We start from the raw sequence: 16,852 nt of genomic DNA, 5'->3' as shown, positions 1-16,852 counted from the left end.
CCTTCTGCATTGTAAATTCTATCTATTCTATAACTTCAAGCCAAGCACATTGCAACATATCTTGTAGTAACAATAATGTAACCTTCCACATTAGTGTTCAGGATGCCTTCTGTTTTCTTCAACCAAAGATGCTGATCCTCCAATGAACAGGGTCATAGACCGTGCTAGTCACATTTTCACACTTCTGTTCTCACCCCTTCCCCATCCTCCTAGACATGATAAAGTTTCCTTTGTCATCACCTTCCATCCCACTGGCCTCGGTAAACAACGGATCGTTTTCCACCATTTCGGCCTCATCCAATGTGATGCCACCAGAAAATATATTTTCCTCTGCCCTCCCTATTCAGTATTTTCAAGGAACCATTTCCTCTGTGATATTCTGATCCACTCCTCAACCACCCAAAGACCTCACCCCTTCCCACCACATCTTCCCGTGCAAACACAGGAGATGTTTTTCCTTATCTCTCCTCACTGTCCAAGGCCCCGACTGTTCCTTCCAGGTAAAGCAACGATTTAGAGATACTTTATTCAATTTTGTATACTATATTCGCTGCTCACAGTGTGATCTCCGCTCCAACGTGGTGCCCAAACACAGATTGGGTGGGTAACCAGTTTGTAGAACAATTCTGTTCAATCTGCAAGCAAGACTCTGACTCCCAGTGACCTGTCATTTTAATTGTCCACCTTGCTCTCATGCTGATATCTCGGTCCTCGGCCTTCTGCACTCTACAAGAGAAGCCCAATATGAGCTTGAGGAACAGCACCTCATCATTCGATTGGCTACTTTACAGCCTTCTGGGCTCAATATTGATTTCAGCAATTTCAAACCATAAATTCTGCCCCTCTTTTGGTTTCTTTCTCTTTGCATGTTTCAATATTTCTCTTATTTCTCCTTTCACACTGGCACAGACACAATGGGCCGAAGGGCCTTCTTTGCACTGTCGGCCTCTATGACTGCAGAACACCTGCTCGAGGGACATCTTTGTCTGTTGTGTCCTTGCTTGCCCCTTTGGCCCTGTAAAACTCAGGCTGGGATTTTCTGACCCTATAGCAGCGGGTTTTCCAGTGGCACAGGTGGCTCACCATTGGCACCAGCAGCAGACTCTTCCCGTCCTGCCGAATTCAATGGCTATTTGTGTTGCTAGCCAGCGGGAGTGTCGCCTTTGGCAGGGCGCAAGTTCCTACCGGCAGGAGTGGCCAGAAAATCCCGGTCTTAATCTTCTGTCATTCTATCACTCCTGTCTTCCACGCACCTTCCTTTGCCCTTGTCCCATCCATCCTTGCTCAAAACCTATTCTATCTCTAAATATTCCCAATTGTGATGAAAGGTCATTGACCTGAAATGTTTTACTCTGTTTACCTCTCCACAGTGTGCGATATGGTGGCTAGCACTGCTGCCTCACAGCACCAGCCTCAGGTGACTGTCTGTGTGGAGTTTGTACATTCTTCCCATATCTGCGTTGGTTTCCTCCGGGTTCTCCTGTTTCCTACCACAGGTGTGCAGGTTAGGTGGATTGGTCATGCTAAATTGCCCCTAGATGGGATTACGGGGATAGGGTAGGAGATAGGGCATAGGCAGCGTTCTCTTTCAGAGGGTCAGTGCAGACCCGATGGGTCGATTGGCTTCCTTCTGCACTGTAGGGATTCTATGGTTCTATGAGAAGCTGCCTGACCCACTGAGTATTTTCAGTGTTTTCAGTTTATGAGGCTGTTGTTGGCCACTTCACCCGAACCAACAGATTCAAAATATTAGTACTGCAAACACATAGTAGAAAGCATTTGGAGCTGCTAAATTGCAGGGAATCTTGATATTACTGAAAGTTTTACATTTCCTTAAAAGGTATGACTCCACATTACTTAGCATTAAGAATCCTGTAACACTGACAAATATATCAGGATCATTTGTATGCAGCATGGCATTTTTTATTGGATCAGTGTGAAATTTGGTCAATGCACTGCCAATGTAGAAATGATCCATACAGATTGGGATGGCCTCAAATTTAATCCTTAGTCTACAGTGAGTACACATGTCTCAGCCCATACAAAGAAAATATGAATAGAAATTTGCATTTATATTGCACCTTTCACAACCTCAGGATGTTCCAAAGTGCTTTCCATCCAATTAAGTGCTTTCCTGAAGTGTAAGCATTGCTACAATATAGGGACTCATGGCAATTAATTGGCACACAGCAAGGCCCCACAAACAGCAATGCAATAATGACCAAATAATCTGTTCTTCAGTGATGTTGACTGAGGGATAAATATTGGTCAGGACACGAGGAATAAATCTCCTGCTTTTTTTTAAATTAGTGGCGTGATAAATGTTACCTTCACCTGAGATGGCAGACAAAATGCGACACATGATCTTGGTGCCCTGAAGAAAAATAGAAAAAGCCTGCTCTTGAATATTATCCAGTCACTCCTGCTGGAAAGCACATGTGACATTAGGTGAAGACACAATTGGCTTTGGCTATGATGGCCCATGGTCAATTAGTCTGCTGATACCCATGTCTACATTCGCACATAAATGAATGAGCAAAATAGTGAACAAGAATCGGCACATGTGGGAACACTTACTTATGAGCAATTACTGGGGCTGGATCGGGGGGGGGGGGGGGGGGGGGTCGTGAATCCCGAAGTCTGGCACCAGAGATTTGGCGGGGACAGGAATCGCGCCGTGCCTGTCGGCGGGCCCCCCAACGGCGATTCTCCGGCCCGCAATGGGCCGAAGTCCCGCTGCTGTAATGCCTCTCCCACCACCGTTAATCGAAACACCGCCCTTACCGGCGGGACTGGTGACACAGGCGGGCTACGGGATCCTGAGGGGGGGGGGGGCGATCTGGCCCCGGGGGTTGCTCCCACGGTGGCCTGGCCCGCGATTGGGGCCCACCGATCGGCAGGCGGGCCTGTGCCGTGGGGGCACTCTTTTCCTTCCGCGTTGGCCATAGCCTTCACGATGGCGGACGCGGAAGTGACCCCCTCCCCTGCGCATGCGCGGGGATGACGTCAGCAGCCGCTGACACTCCGGCACATGCGCGGACTTCCGCCGGCCGCCGAAGTCCCTTCAGCCCCGGCTGGCATGGTGCGAAAGGCCTTTCCCGCCGGCCGGCGGGGTACCAACCACTCCAGCACGGGCCTAGCCCCTCAAGGTTAGGGCTTGGCCCCTGAAGGTCGGAGAAATCCGCACCTTTGGGGCGGCCCGACGCCGGAGTGGTTCACGCCATTCCATCCCGCCGGGACCCCGCCCCGCCGGGTAGGGGAGAATCCCAGCCCTGATTTCAGAAGGGAAAGGGAAATAAATGGAGAACATAATCTTTAAACTGTATTTAGAGAATCCTCTACTTATTAAGACTTAACACATGAATGTATATTTAATTTCAATTGCACAGTCCTGACTGTTGTTACAAAGACCTTTACTCACTCTCCATGCTCAAATATCCATTGTGCAGAAGAGTTGTGGCATATATTAACTGTCAGCCAAGGCATTTACACACCAAAAGACAAACAAGTATCACAGTGTCCTAATCAATAACAGCAGTACCATCAAATAACTATGCCAGTAACTTTATTCCTGTGTCCCATTACCATAAAATATTGTCACAATCATAATGGAAGATTTTTTTGGGGGGGGAAATTCTACACACTGATTCGTGAACTAACTGGCTGGGACAATTAGCATTCATTTTTAAATAATACCAGGAAAATTGAAAAATATACTTCATAATTGAATGATAATCCATAAGAATATTCGCATTTTGATCCACTGTGTTCAAAAGCTAACTGGGGAATCCTTAACACAACTTCACAATGCATTCCAAACCTATTATGAAGCAATTATAAGCATTCTTACAATAATTCACTTCATTTCTGTCCTCAAGAAAGTACACAGAAATAAAAATTCTTCATATCATACTCAGCTGCTTTCAAATTAAATTACCGTACATATGCTGAACACTGGAGAGGGTTTTATGACATTTCCAGGTAGCTCACATCCCATCAGGATGAGATATAAAATCTGTCATATTAATTACCAGAACCCACAAAAAGAATGAAGTGTCAGTTCGATAAATCTCTATTCACACTAAGATCCAATAGGGATGATGGATTCTGGCTGAACTGATTCAGGAACTGAAACTAGTAGTCCTCTTGAATGATGACCTACAGTCCTTCACTTTAATTTTCATTCTCTCAATTTCCCAGCACATTGTATACATCAGTCCATTCATATGTTAATGGATTATAATATCAGTTGAAAAGTGTTATTCCTGGACCTATAGCGCACTATATTTCACCCTCTCACAGCAGCTGTATGTTTCTTTTTTTTTAATAAACAATTTTATTGAGGTAGTTTTTGGCTTTATAAACAGTTACAGACATCATCAGAAAGGAAGCAAAAAAGGCGAAAATGTGCAAACATCCACGTACTTTCAATACTTCCACCGTAACATATTGCACAAGCCCGCTCCCCTCCCACCGGTACTACCCGCCATATTTTCCCTCCTGCTCTACTCTACCCCCCCCCCCCCCCCCCCCCTGCTGACGCTCACTCTCCCGCAAAGAAGTCAATAAATGGTTGCCACCCCTAGGTGAACCCCTGCACAGATCCCCTCAAGGCGAACTTAATTTTTTCCATCCCCAGGAAACTCGCCATGTCCGCAAGCCACCACTCAGTCTTCAGGGGCTTTGAGTCCCTCCACGCCAATAATATTCGTCGCCAGGCTATCAGGGAAGCAAAGGCCAAAACATCGGCCTCTTTCTCCCCCTGGACGCCCGGGTCTTCCGAAACCCCAAAAATTGCCACCCCTGGACTCATCACCACCCTTGTTTTTAGCACCTGGGACATGACCCCCGCAAATCCCTCCCAGTACCCCCTCAGCTCAGGGCATGCCCAAAACATGTGAACATGGTTCGCTGGTCCTCCCGCGCACCTAGCGCATTTGTCCTCTATCCCGAAAAATTTGCTCATCCGAGCCACCGTCATATGGGCCCGGTGAACGACCTTAAATTGGATCAGCCCGAGCCTAGCACATGTCGCGGTCGAGTTTACCCTACTCAGGGCCTCTGCCCACAGCCCATCCTCCATTTCCCCGCCTAGCTCCTCCTCCCATTTAAGTTTCAGTTCCTCTGTCTGGGATCCTTCCTCCCTCATGAGCACCTTATAAATACCCGAGACTCTGCCCTCCCCTTCTTCCCTCCTAGAGACTATTCTGTCTAGGATCCCCATTGGCGGGAGGCGCGGGAAAGATGGGACCTGTCTACGAACAAAGTCCCGCAACTGTAGGTATCTAAAATCATTTCCCCTTACCAACCCAAATTTCTCCTCCAAGCTCCTCAAACTCGCGAAGCTCCCTTCCAGGAACATATCACCCACCCTTCCCGCCCCTGCTCGCCGCCATACTCGGAACCCCCCATCCATTCTGCCGGGGGCAAACCGATGGTTGTCGCAGATTGCCGCCCAGACAGACGCCCCCATCTCCCCCACATGCCTCCTCCACTGGCCCCATATCCGCAGGGTCGCCACCACTACCGGCCTGGTGGTGTACTTGGCCGGCGGCAGCGGTAGAGGAGCCGTGACCAGGGAGCAGCTGTATGTTTCACCAGTATTTTTAAATCCTAACCATGAAGGAATTTCACAACCTCACTTTCATGTCTTAATGAACTCTCTCCTGGTGCATAAGTAAAAATAGAAAATGCTGAAAACATTAGGCATATCAAGTCACATCTGTGGAGAGAGAAACGTTTAACATTTCAGGTTGATGAAGTTTTGTCAGAATTCCCCTTTTAATGGGGAATGCTTGCTGTGAGTAACCGGTCATTTAGGTTCAGCTACCTAAGTCTCTTCCAGTCCCAAGAACGCCTTGCCTGCCGTCAGTCCATTCCACCTGATCTTTGCCCTGAAAACCATATACTCATCCTGTAGTTCCACACCAGCACTCACAAGGATCCCCATGTGACTGACCTTCTATTTCCTGATCTTCCAACTTAGCTCTTCAACACTGCACTGCCTTTGTTTGGCCATAGCTCAGCAGTGTCATCAATTGTATTCAGTTCTCAATCCTTGCTGTGTTTATTTCCATTGGAACAGTGATTACATTTCAAAAGTATTTTATTGACTATAAAGAGCTTCTAAATGGCCTGAGGACAAGAAAGGCACTAAACTGGGATTCCAAAAGACTATGTCATGCTGAACTCACCTACCATAATTCTTTGAAGAGATAAACAAAAAGAGTAGACAAGAGTACTGTGCATGTCATATACTTGAATTTTCAATCGACCTTCAATAAGGTACCATGCTGTAAGTTCATGACAATGGATAGGGCATATGGAGTCAGGGGCAAATAGCTGAATGAATAGCAAATTGTCCGAAAAATATATAAAGCAGAGAGTAGCGGTAAAATGTACCCATAAGGTTCAATGCTGGGACCATTGTTATTCAGAATTTAGACTAGTAACATTTATGATTATACTAAACTTGGGGAGGGAGGAGTGGGTGTGTGGTAGCAGATAGTGCTAACAATGAAGAAGAATGCTACATGAGGCACCCTCAATTACGACGCGAGAGCGAGGTCGGTCATCAAAAGGCTTTAATCTACAGAGAACTGAACAGCATCCGAGAGAAGTGTGCTCACCACATGGAGCCTTATCCTATATACCGTTTCCTGGGGGCGTAGCCAGAGGTGGAGTCCCCCAGGGTTCCAAGCCTCTTAAAGGGGCAAGGTATTAAAGGTCAGGTACCTTTTACGGCAGTTATTAATACTGTTCATCACACTACATAATACAAAAAGGCACAAAAAAAAGACTTACATTTATATAGCACCTTATAATGACCACTGGCCATCTCAAATGCAATGAATTACTTCTAAAGTGTAGCCATGATGTGGAGATGCCGGCGTTGGACTGGGGTGAGCACAGTAAGAAGTCTTACAACACCAGGTTAAAGTCCAACAGGTTTGTTTCAAACACGAGCTTTCGGAGCACGGCTCCTTCTTCAGGTGAATGAAAAGGCTTGTTCCAGAAATGTTTATATAGAACGTATCCTCGTACGAACGGGATATGGCGCTCGACTCATTGATCGACAGTTCCACCGCGCCACAGCAAAAAACCGCACCGACCTCCTCAGAAGACAAACACGGGACACCACTGACAGAGTACCCTTCGTCGTCCAGTACTTTCCTGGGGCGGAGAAACTACGACATCTTCTTCGCAGCCTCCAACACATCATCAGCGAGGATGGACATCTTGCCAAGGTCATCCCCACACCCCCACTACTGGCCTTCAAACAACCGCGCAACCTCAAACAAACCATTGTTTGCAGCAAATTACCCAGCCTTCAGAACAGCAACCACAACACCACAAAACCCTGCCAGGGTAATCTCTGCAAGACATGCCAGATCATCGACATGGACACCACCATTACACGTGGAAACACCACCCACCAGGTACGCGGCGCATACTCGTGCGACTCGACCAATGTAGTCTACCTCATACGCTGCAGGAAAGGATGTCCCGAAGCGTGGTACATTGGCGAGACCATGCAGACACTGCGACAACGAATAAACGGGCATCGTGCGACTATCAACAGGCAGGACTGTTCCCTTCCAGTTGGGGAACACTTCAGCAGTCAAGGACATTCAGCCTCTGATCTCCGGGTCAGCATTCTACAAGGAGGCCTTCAGGAGACGCGACAACGCAAAATTGCTGAGCAAAAACTTATAGCTAAGTTCTGCACGCATGAATGCGGACTCAACCGGGATCTGGGATTCATGTCGCATTACATTCGGCCCCCACCAACAAGCCTGGACTTGCAGAGGCCTACCGACTGAACTGGCTTGGGACAATTCACACCTCTTTAACCTGGAGTTACCTCTCTCTCTGCATCTTTGATGATTTGATTGCCTGCAGGTGCTCGCATTCCGGGGCATCTCTGACTGTGTCTATATAAACATTTCTGGAACAAGCCTTTCCATTCACCTGAAGAAGGAGCCGTGCTCCGAAAGCTCGTGTTTGAAACAAACCTGTTGGACTTTAACCTGGTGTTGTAAGACTTCTTACTGTTCTAAAGTGTAGTCACTGTTATAATGTGGGAAACACAGCAGAAAATGTGCACACAGCAAACGTCCACAAAATGGCAATGTGATAATCTGCTTTTTGTGATGTTGATTAAGGGATAAATATTGGGTCAGAGACCAGGTATAATTCCTATGCTCCGCTTCAAAATAGTGTTGTAGGATCTTTTACATATACCTGAGAGAAGAGACAAGGTCTCAGCTTAACGTTTCAGCTGGAAGGCAGCACCTCTTACAGTGTAGCATTTCCTTAGTACTACACTGGAATGTCAGCCTAGTTTATTGCATATAAGTCTTGGAGTACAATTTGAACTGAAAACTCTGACTCAGAGGTGAGAGTGCTATCAAATGAGCCACACCTAATACACAAGGAATCGAAAACATGCAGACTGGACAGCTAAGTGGGGAATGAATCTGAGATGATTTGTTGGAAAAATACAAACATCACGTACACCTGAGAAAATAAACTGAATGGTATGAAGACCAAAGGGATCTAGGGATACAGGAGAGCAAATCATTAAAAATATCTCAGGTTAGCAAAGCAATTAAATGTTAACAAAGCACAGTGGTTTATTCTAGAGGTGTAGAATTCAGAAAACTAATGAAGTTATGTTGAACTTGTATAGAATCCTGGTCAGGTTGTATTTATAATACTGTGCACATGGACAATGCGGTGGTGCAGTTGTTAGCACTGCTGCCTCACGGTACTGAGGATCTGGGTTCGATCCCAGCCCCCGGTCACTTTCTGTGTGGAGTATGCCCTGTGTCTGTGATGGTCGCACCCCCACAACCCAAAAAGATGTGCAGGTTAGGTGAATTGGCCATGCTAAATTTCCCCTTAATTGGAAAAAAAAGAATTGGGTACTTTAATTTTAAAAAATCAGTAGTATGCACACTTCTGGGGCGGGATTCTCTGTTTCTAAGACTAAGTGCTGACGACATTGCAAGATTTGTCGATTGTCACGACAGCAGAATTAGCGCCGCATCTGGACAGATTCCGTTACTGTTAAGGGGCTAGCACTGGTGCCACGTGGAACACTATTGATTCCAATGAAAAACGGTGTGGGACTCGGTGGGTCCATGATTGACACTCGGGAGCTGACAAGCGCATACACATTACAATCCCACACACACTCATCCCAACCAACAACGTGGCACTAGTTGTGCTGGGGCACGTCCATGCATCAGATGGGTCGGCTGGGGCAAGAGGGCTCCCGTGAAGTGGCCTTGCGAGACATCTATACGACCTGTGTTCACAGTGGGCAGTCAGCAGCATGCGCAGCTGCATAGCTGGCTGCGGCAATGGTGCCCTGTGTCCATCCAACCTGACTCGACCCCATAGCCCACCTCTTGGCAACCCCGTTACTGCCCCCAGCCCTGACAGAAGCCCCACAGCCAGCGGCACAACTGTCAGCAAACTATGGCGATGTTGGACACGTTCATTACCCCCTCTCTCTCCCTCAGCAGCCATGAATCCGGTTTCACGATTTTGGAAAGCACAAGTGAACCGCGCCGTCAGGAACTTGACCCATCGGAGGAGGAGAACCATGGAGGCCCCAGAAAATACCGGGTCAGGCCCGCTAATGATATGCAAACGGTGTTTCCGGTACGTGTGTTCCGGAACGCATTGGCGCCGCTGTCGAGGTGATGAAGAACTGCGATTTGGCGTCAAATTGGCGCCTGCCAAGATTTAAGCATTGGAACTGATTCTCTGCCCAGTCGTGTTTCGCAATTGTGGTGTAGGCCAACCAAGAATCCAGCCCCTGGTCTCCAGATTATGAAAAAATTACATACGTTATCATAGATAGAATCATAGAATTGGCAGTGTAGATGGAAGCCATTTGGCCCATCAAGTCTGCACTGGCCCTTGGAAAGAGCACCCTACTTTATCCCACACCTCCACCCCATAACCCAGTAACCTCACCTAACTTTTTTGAACACTAAGGGCAATTTAGGGGCTGTTTAGCACACTGGGCTAAATCGCTGGCTTTGAAAGCAGACCAAGGCAGGCCAGCAGCACGGTTCGATTGCCGTAACAGCCTCCCTGAACAGGCACCGGAATGTGGCGACTAGGGGCTTTTCACAGTAACTTCATTGAAGCCTACTCGTGACAATGAGCGATTTTCATTTCATTTCATTTTTTCATTTCATTCATGGACAATCCACCTAACCTGCACATCTTCGGACTTCAAATGTGCAGACTCCACACAGGCAGTGACCCAAGTCGGGATTCGAACCTGGGACCCTGGTGCTGTGAAGCAACAGTGCTAACCACTGTGCCACCATGCCACTCGGTTAACTCGGAAAAGTGTAAAAATGATTTACAAGACTGGTATCAGAACTGAGAGTACAATGATCAGGAAGGATTGAAGCTGTGGGGGTGGTGGGGATGAGAGGTGCAATGGGTGCACTTTTCCTTTAGAATAGACAATGCTTAGAAATGATTTGATGGCGATCATTCAAATTATGATGAGTGGGGAAGCTTAGGCGCAGAGAGAATGTTTCTAATTGTGGGAGGATCCAAAATAGGGGATCGTAAATTCAAATTAGTTATGAATAAATCCAATGGGAAATATGATAAATTTCTTTACTCAGGAGAGTTGTTATAATGTGAACTTTGTTACTACAGGATGTCGTTCAGGATCATAGTCTAAATGCTTTCAAAACGAAACTTGATGTATAAATGAATGAAAATAGAAAGATATAATGAAAGGCTGAAATGAATAGATAGAATGGGAGAAGACTCGTATGCAGAATTAACATCAGTATAGCTAGTTGGGCTGAATGGGCTGTTTCTGTGCTGTAAATTCAATGTAAATTATTCCTTGAAAAAAAAATGCTTCATACGCATAATCTTGCAATTTATTAATTAAAATAGTTATCAGGAAATAGTCCAGAGCTGAGACTAAATGCCATGTGACATTTTGGCCACCATTCTCTAGGCCTTTTTCAAGTATCTTGATCTTCCCAAAATGTATAAGAATCAAAGCTGCCCACAATATCCCAAATATACAACAGTAATAGGGGCTTTTTGCAAGCTGTCCCTCTATCCTCTTGGTGGAATATTCCTTTAAGTGGGATGGAAAAATAAGATAATAAGCTTATTTCAATTTTGCTTTGTGACTATTTGTTGCACATGTATCCCAGAGTTAATTCTATTTGTTATTGGAATGTTTCTCAGCATAAATTTATTACCAAGGAAGATTAATTCAAATCAATATATGGCAATATATTACCCAAACTACAATTGATTCCGTTTATTTGTTTTACCAGCCAAATTAACCCTAATTAGGGCTCCTTGTGTCTTAAATTTCAATCCTGTTGATTTGAGGATAATTTTCTGTCCTGGAGCTCCATCCATTCGAAACTGAGTTAAAATTCCATTTGCTTGAAACCTATCACATCTTTATTTCTTCCCCAGCTCTGATAAAAGAGTCCCCTGAAATGTTAACTCTATTTCTCACTTCTAAGGTGCTGCTAGGTCCGCTGAGTGCTTCAAAAAGCCTGTTCTTATTTCAGGTTTCCAACATCCTCTCTGCTTTTTTTCAGAAACTCCACAAAGAGAAGACAACTTCAATTTTCTTTCCAAATCCAAAAGTGAAAATACAGCAATGTAACCTTATTCTAGTTCTGCATAGCATTTTGTTTTTTTAAAAATATATCTTTTGCCAAGACACTTCCCAATGTTGACAGGCAGGCTCACAACAAAAGGAAACCGCAAAAGTATTGAAACAAAAATCAAATTAATATGAATTATTTCATTTCTTAATAGATGGCAAAATCTCTCTTAAAAAGAATAACAAAACAAGATGTTTTAATTGCATTGTAATTCAATTGGTTGAAATAAAGTATTTGAAATAAACCGAGTCAGTTCTCCTGTGTTCAAATCACCAAATCTTTTCCAGGTCCCCATTAGTTACTAATAAATAGCTCACACTTGCAGTGTGTTTGGTGTGATTGTGAGAGTAGACATATCTCCCGTGATTGGATTTCAATCACAAATGAAAAGGAACTCTTGCACCTGAAAGCTCCCTGTCATTCAACCACCGAAACAGCAATTCTTGACAGTAAAAATAAATGGAAAACAAAAACTTTTAAAACACCATGGTTACAAAGTTCTTTTGAGATGTAGAGGAGAAAATATGAACCAGGGCTCCTGCTCATGATTATAATTCATGATTCCCTGCAGGAAAATGGGTGTGAAGACATCAGGTGAGAACAGAATGAGTTCAGATGTGATCTTCCCCATGATGGGTCGATGCCACATGTAAAGAATGGTCACTTGGGTGAAGTATGGGTTATCCGTTGGTGTCTATAGGCCCTTAGCGCCCAGCATGAGTTGACAACTTCAGGACACCTTGGAAGGAAACACAGGGAGTGGATGGAAAGAAATAAGATAAGTCTTTAGCTGTGGGATCTTTTGAAAATAGATGATGTATTTATATTTTGACAAGCGATTTAGGTTGAGGAAGGTCGGCCTTTGAATTTTGCACACCATACCAATAATACAAACATATCCGAGAGTTGCAGATATTCATAGCGTTGTTGCTGAGTTTATCCCTCTATTGAGCTGCATGCTTAGTCATTGTACCATTGTGCGAGAAACCTATTAGAATCAATTAATAATCTGGCCTTGAGGCAGTTTGGTCTGGAAACGGTTCACTTCTCAGTTTATAAGATTCTAATATATTCACTAGAAGCCTGTGTCACAGAGATAACCAAACAAAAAATTGAGCAGGATCCTAGCTCCAAGGTAAGCAATTTTGAATGTAAATATATATAATCTGAGCGTCAGGTTACTATGGTACAAACGCTAAAAAAAAATCATTATGCACTTTTGCTCTGAACCATCCCAGGTGCAAAATACATTAGCAGGGCTACACTGCACCTGCTTTCTGGGCTCACACCAGCAGGCTTTCGACAGGCAATCACTGCCTTTGTCAGTTGCATTATCCATCCAGTTCTGTTTCATTTTATTCACGAATAGCCAGATGCTTCCTCTTTTTAAAAAATCAATACGGTGGCAAGCGCCCTTCACCTAACACAATATTCAGCCAGCAATCATTCTGTTCTCATTCTTAGTCCCCCAAAACGTGTCCTTTCTGCACAGAACAAATGTTCTCCCGGTTACTATGTTGCTGGGTGCATTCAGTCGCTTCAACCATGTACACTCCGACAATTAGCAAACACAAACAAAAATAAATGTTCTTCGAATGCACCGTACAGTTTACAGGGACCGCTTTAAACAGGCGCACACACATACAATAGAAACAGACCGATTCCTGCAATCAATCACCCGCTGGAAAGATCATTTTATTTCAGGTTTCATCCGCCTTCTTTAATGCTTGCATAGTTTGGAAAAAAAACACACGATTTACACTTGGTGAGATTGTCTGGAGCTCGGGATGTGTACTGCGATTGTTGGCTCCAGCATTGGGCTCCCCCAGTCACTTCTGTGCCTTGTGTCAGAATCGAAATGAATAGCTCCCTCGATTTGTCTCCATGATATTGCTGTGGGCTTTGAGGCCAGTTCGCCGGCACAGGATGTTGATGGGGTTAAGTCATGTCAGAAAGCCCGCGATATGAATCCAGAAAGAACCCAGGGCAGAGCGACACAAACTGAACTGTCAGCACCGAGCTCAAAGGCAAAAGAGCAGATAGAAAACAAGCGGGATTTTCCTTCCAGCTTCCCAAGCACACACCCCGCGACTAAACACAACAAAGAGATGGGAGGGCAGAGAGCCCCAAATGAATAGAAACCCCGGGAAAGGTAAGAGGCGTTAGGTTTCTCCAGATACATATCTGAGACCTATCCTGTCTCTTATGTTTAACGTTTATATGCACCAATATTCAAGATAGAATTGAACTCATCATCACATATATTACCATATAGATTACACATGGATTCGATGACACTGATGCAGAATTAAATAATTGTTTGTGTTAGTTTTTTGCCGCTAATAAATCTAAAATACTTCAATCCCTTCAGGAATGGGATCACCAAGCGTCCCGAGATGGCTCCCTAACACTGATGCCACATTAAGCAAGTACAATGGATGGGGCCGTGGTACTTACCAGCTGTAAAGTACAGAGGAATATTAAAGTACATCGACCTGTGCAGCAACCCATTCCAGCCACACAACACGTCCTGGAGGAAGAATCTGGAATTGGGGGGCGGGGAATTCCCGACACCAGCCCGAGTGGAAACCAGCGATCAACAGAATGGAGAGGCCGCTGTAAACTGACACTCCATATACACGATGGAGATGCAGGGAAGGCAGTTACAATCCAACAGAGCCGGCAACGGGATGGGAGCAAAGTCTCTGTCTGTCTGACCGGATCCCCTTCCTACTTGCTGAGCGATTGCGAAGCTCGATGCGATCTGGTGGTGGTGAAGCTTCGATGTGAAAGGGGAAGCTGGGATGGCCAGGGTTAATGGGCTGGCTCAAAGTTACTTCAGTTCAGTTGCTGGGGTTTTCTGAAACGCGCCACTCGTCAGGGCGCACTGGGCGGGGCTGCTCTGCACAAATCTGATGAGAGGGTTAGTAACCTGCAGAGGGGGGCAAACTGCAGGACTGGGAGCTGAGGTGGGAAAGGCCGGGAGACAGCGAGGGCTAAATGGGCAGAGAACTGGCGACGGGGAGAACTGGGGGTGGAAAGGGTGCGGATAACAATTTGATATTGTACAGTAATGGCCGATGTTGGACATCATGATTGATGGAACATTAACACTGAGAAGTTGGGATAAATTGACAGGCTCAGCTACTGACAACTGGTTTGAAATGGAAATATAGCGCAGGGAAGTTTTATTAAAAACCCGTGCGATAGATAATATGTGAATAGATGGACAGTTGGACATCGCGAGAATACTTTGTAAATGTGAATGTGCGGATGTGAACGTGTACCGGGAGCTCCCCTGTTCAACCTGGTGTTTCTTATGATTCCTTTCTTAAGCTGCGGTGATCAAAAGTCGCATCGATCTACTTAACCTTTAGCGTTTAGAGCCGTAAGAATTGATGCAGGAAGTAAACCACACAGCAGATTGAGTGAAGTTCTGTACCTAGTATATTGCTTCAGTGAATGACTGTATGAAGCGAGGTCTTCCTGTTGGGAGCACTGCTATTCTGCATCCTTGTCAAATGCGTTGATGAGAACAAGATCGTTGTAAATTGAGACATGTTCACACTGGCTCATGTTGTCGACACAATTCTTTAACCCTGACATGTCCAATAAGCAGAAACGAGGTGGAAGACAGAACATTTTCAGCTCAACCATATCCGCCACAGGATGAATCGTTCTTTTACTGAAACCATCTCCTGTGGTGTGATTCGAACCTTTCAAACCCTTCCGCATTGCTCTCGGGTTGTGGTTTACCAGTTCAGTCACCTACACCACCGGATTAACGCGCGAAAGCAGCAAAGCACCCAATTAGGTCTTCAACACATTGCTGAACACTTCTCCTGAAATGCAATCTCTGCCCTTGGCCCGTTTATTTTTACGACTTGGGCAGGTAGCTCAACCCCAGCTGATCACCTGAAAGTCAGTAACTCAATAAGAACGCATTCTTAGCCCACTGAAATGAATATGTACTCGAGTCCTGCAATGAGATCTGCACTCACAATTAACTCACACAGCGAGAGTTCTGCCCCCTGAACTATGTTGACATTTATTGCCATCAAAAGAATGTGTAATGTAGATGAGAATTAAGAAGCCATATTTTTTTGACAAGATCATTACAAAAGTTGAGGTTTGGATACATCGAATTTCCATGTGCTTGATGAATAATGTTGTTTGGTGGAGCCTACCCCCAGAAACGTGTTAATGTCTTTTAATGGGAGTAATCCAGTTTAAGATCAAATGTATTTTCACCACACCAGAAAGTGTTTAACAAATATCTTGTTCTTTTCATACCCATATAGAACACAACGTCAAACAAAATCGTAGCATTATATAGAACCATCGTTGTGGTGATTTGTGTAATATTGTGCATGACTCAAGGCTCTCTCCATCCTCAGAACATCAATGATTTGCCCACTTTCTCTGATTTTATCTCCTATCAAGGTCCTTTCAATTATGGACCACAAATAGCACTGAGATAAATGAACCACATAATTGTAGTTCACTACTTCAAATTTAATTCTCAAAGTTTATTTCCAAAAGAAAATTAACTCCAGTTGTAACTGGCTGTACATTAACAGCTGATCATTGGAATGGTTTTGTTGATTTTTGCGCATTAGGTGAGTAATCAGAATATATAGCACGTTCCTTGCTTACATAATCATTCATTCAAACCTACCATTCATTGCTAAATGATAATTATTAGGCCATGCATAAGGATATGAAAGTGTTGCCTGTCTATGCCAACATACTATCAATTGCACTTTACTGAAACACGTCTGTTAATATCACCTTACATAGATCATTTTTATATTTGCCTTAAATCATATTCTCATGCTACTCACCTAATTGGAATTGTTAGACCAAAAAACAAGCAAGGTCCATCTACACCTTCTGCCACCCTGCTGCTGAATGCTACAACAGTATGGCAACCAATCTTTATCAGTCTACAACTGACCTAGGCATAAGGGGCTTAATTTTGTCAAGGCAGCAGAGGCGCCTTCATGCCATTTTACAAGACATATGGGTGGGATTCTCCGTTGGCTGACGCCAAAATCGGGAAACGTGACTGGGCGGAGAATTGCTTCCGACACCAAAATCATGGCAGGCGCCGATTTGACGCCAAATCGCAATTCTCCATCACTTTGATAGCAGTGTCAATGCATTCT

The 16,852-nt window shown here is 44.8% G+C and overlaps 1 protein-coding gene across 3 annotated transcripts in view; it reads right to left on the bottom strand.

Moving 5' to 3' along the window:
• LOC119972561 (sodium/potassium-transporting ATPase subunit beta-1-interacting protein 3) overlaps positions 1–14,654 on the bottom strand; it is a 610,138-nt gene extending 595,484 nt beyond the window's left edge. For 2 of the 3 annotated variants that reach the window (XM_038809469.1, XM_038809467.1), the window contains exon 1: positions 14,142–14,654. In XM_038809469.1, the coding sequence (XP_038665397.1) occupies positions 14,142–14,195 (54 nt within the window). In that variant the 5' untranslated portion in view covers positions 14,196–14,654. The remainder of the gene's footprint in view (positions 1–14,141) is intronic. The other variant, XM_038809468.1, reaches the window with a different exon arrangement.
• Between the last annotated feature and the right edge of the window lie 2,198 nt (positions 14,655–16,852).

This window comes from Scyliorhinus canicula, chromosome 10 (assembly GCF_902713615.1).
Source record: "Scyliorhinus canicula chromosome 10, sScyCan1.1, whole genome shotgun sequence".
Classification (NCBI taxonomy): Eukaryota; Metazoa; Chordata; class Chondrichthyes; order Carcharhiniformes; family Scyliorhinidae; genus Scyliorhinus; species Scyliorhinus canicula.
This window is presented reverse-complemented; position numbering and strand designations above follow the sequence as displayed.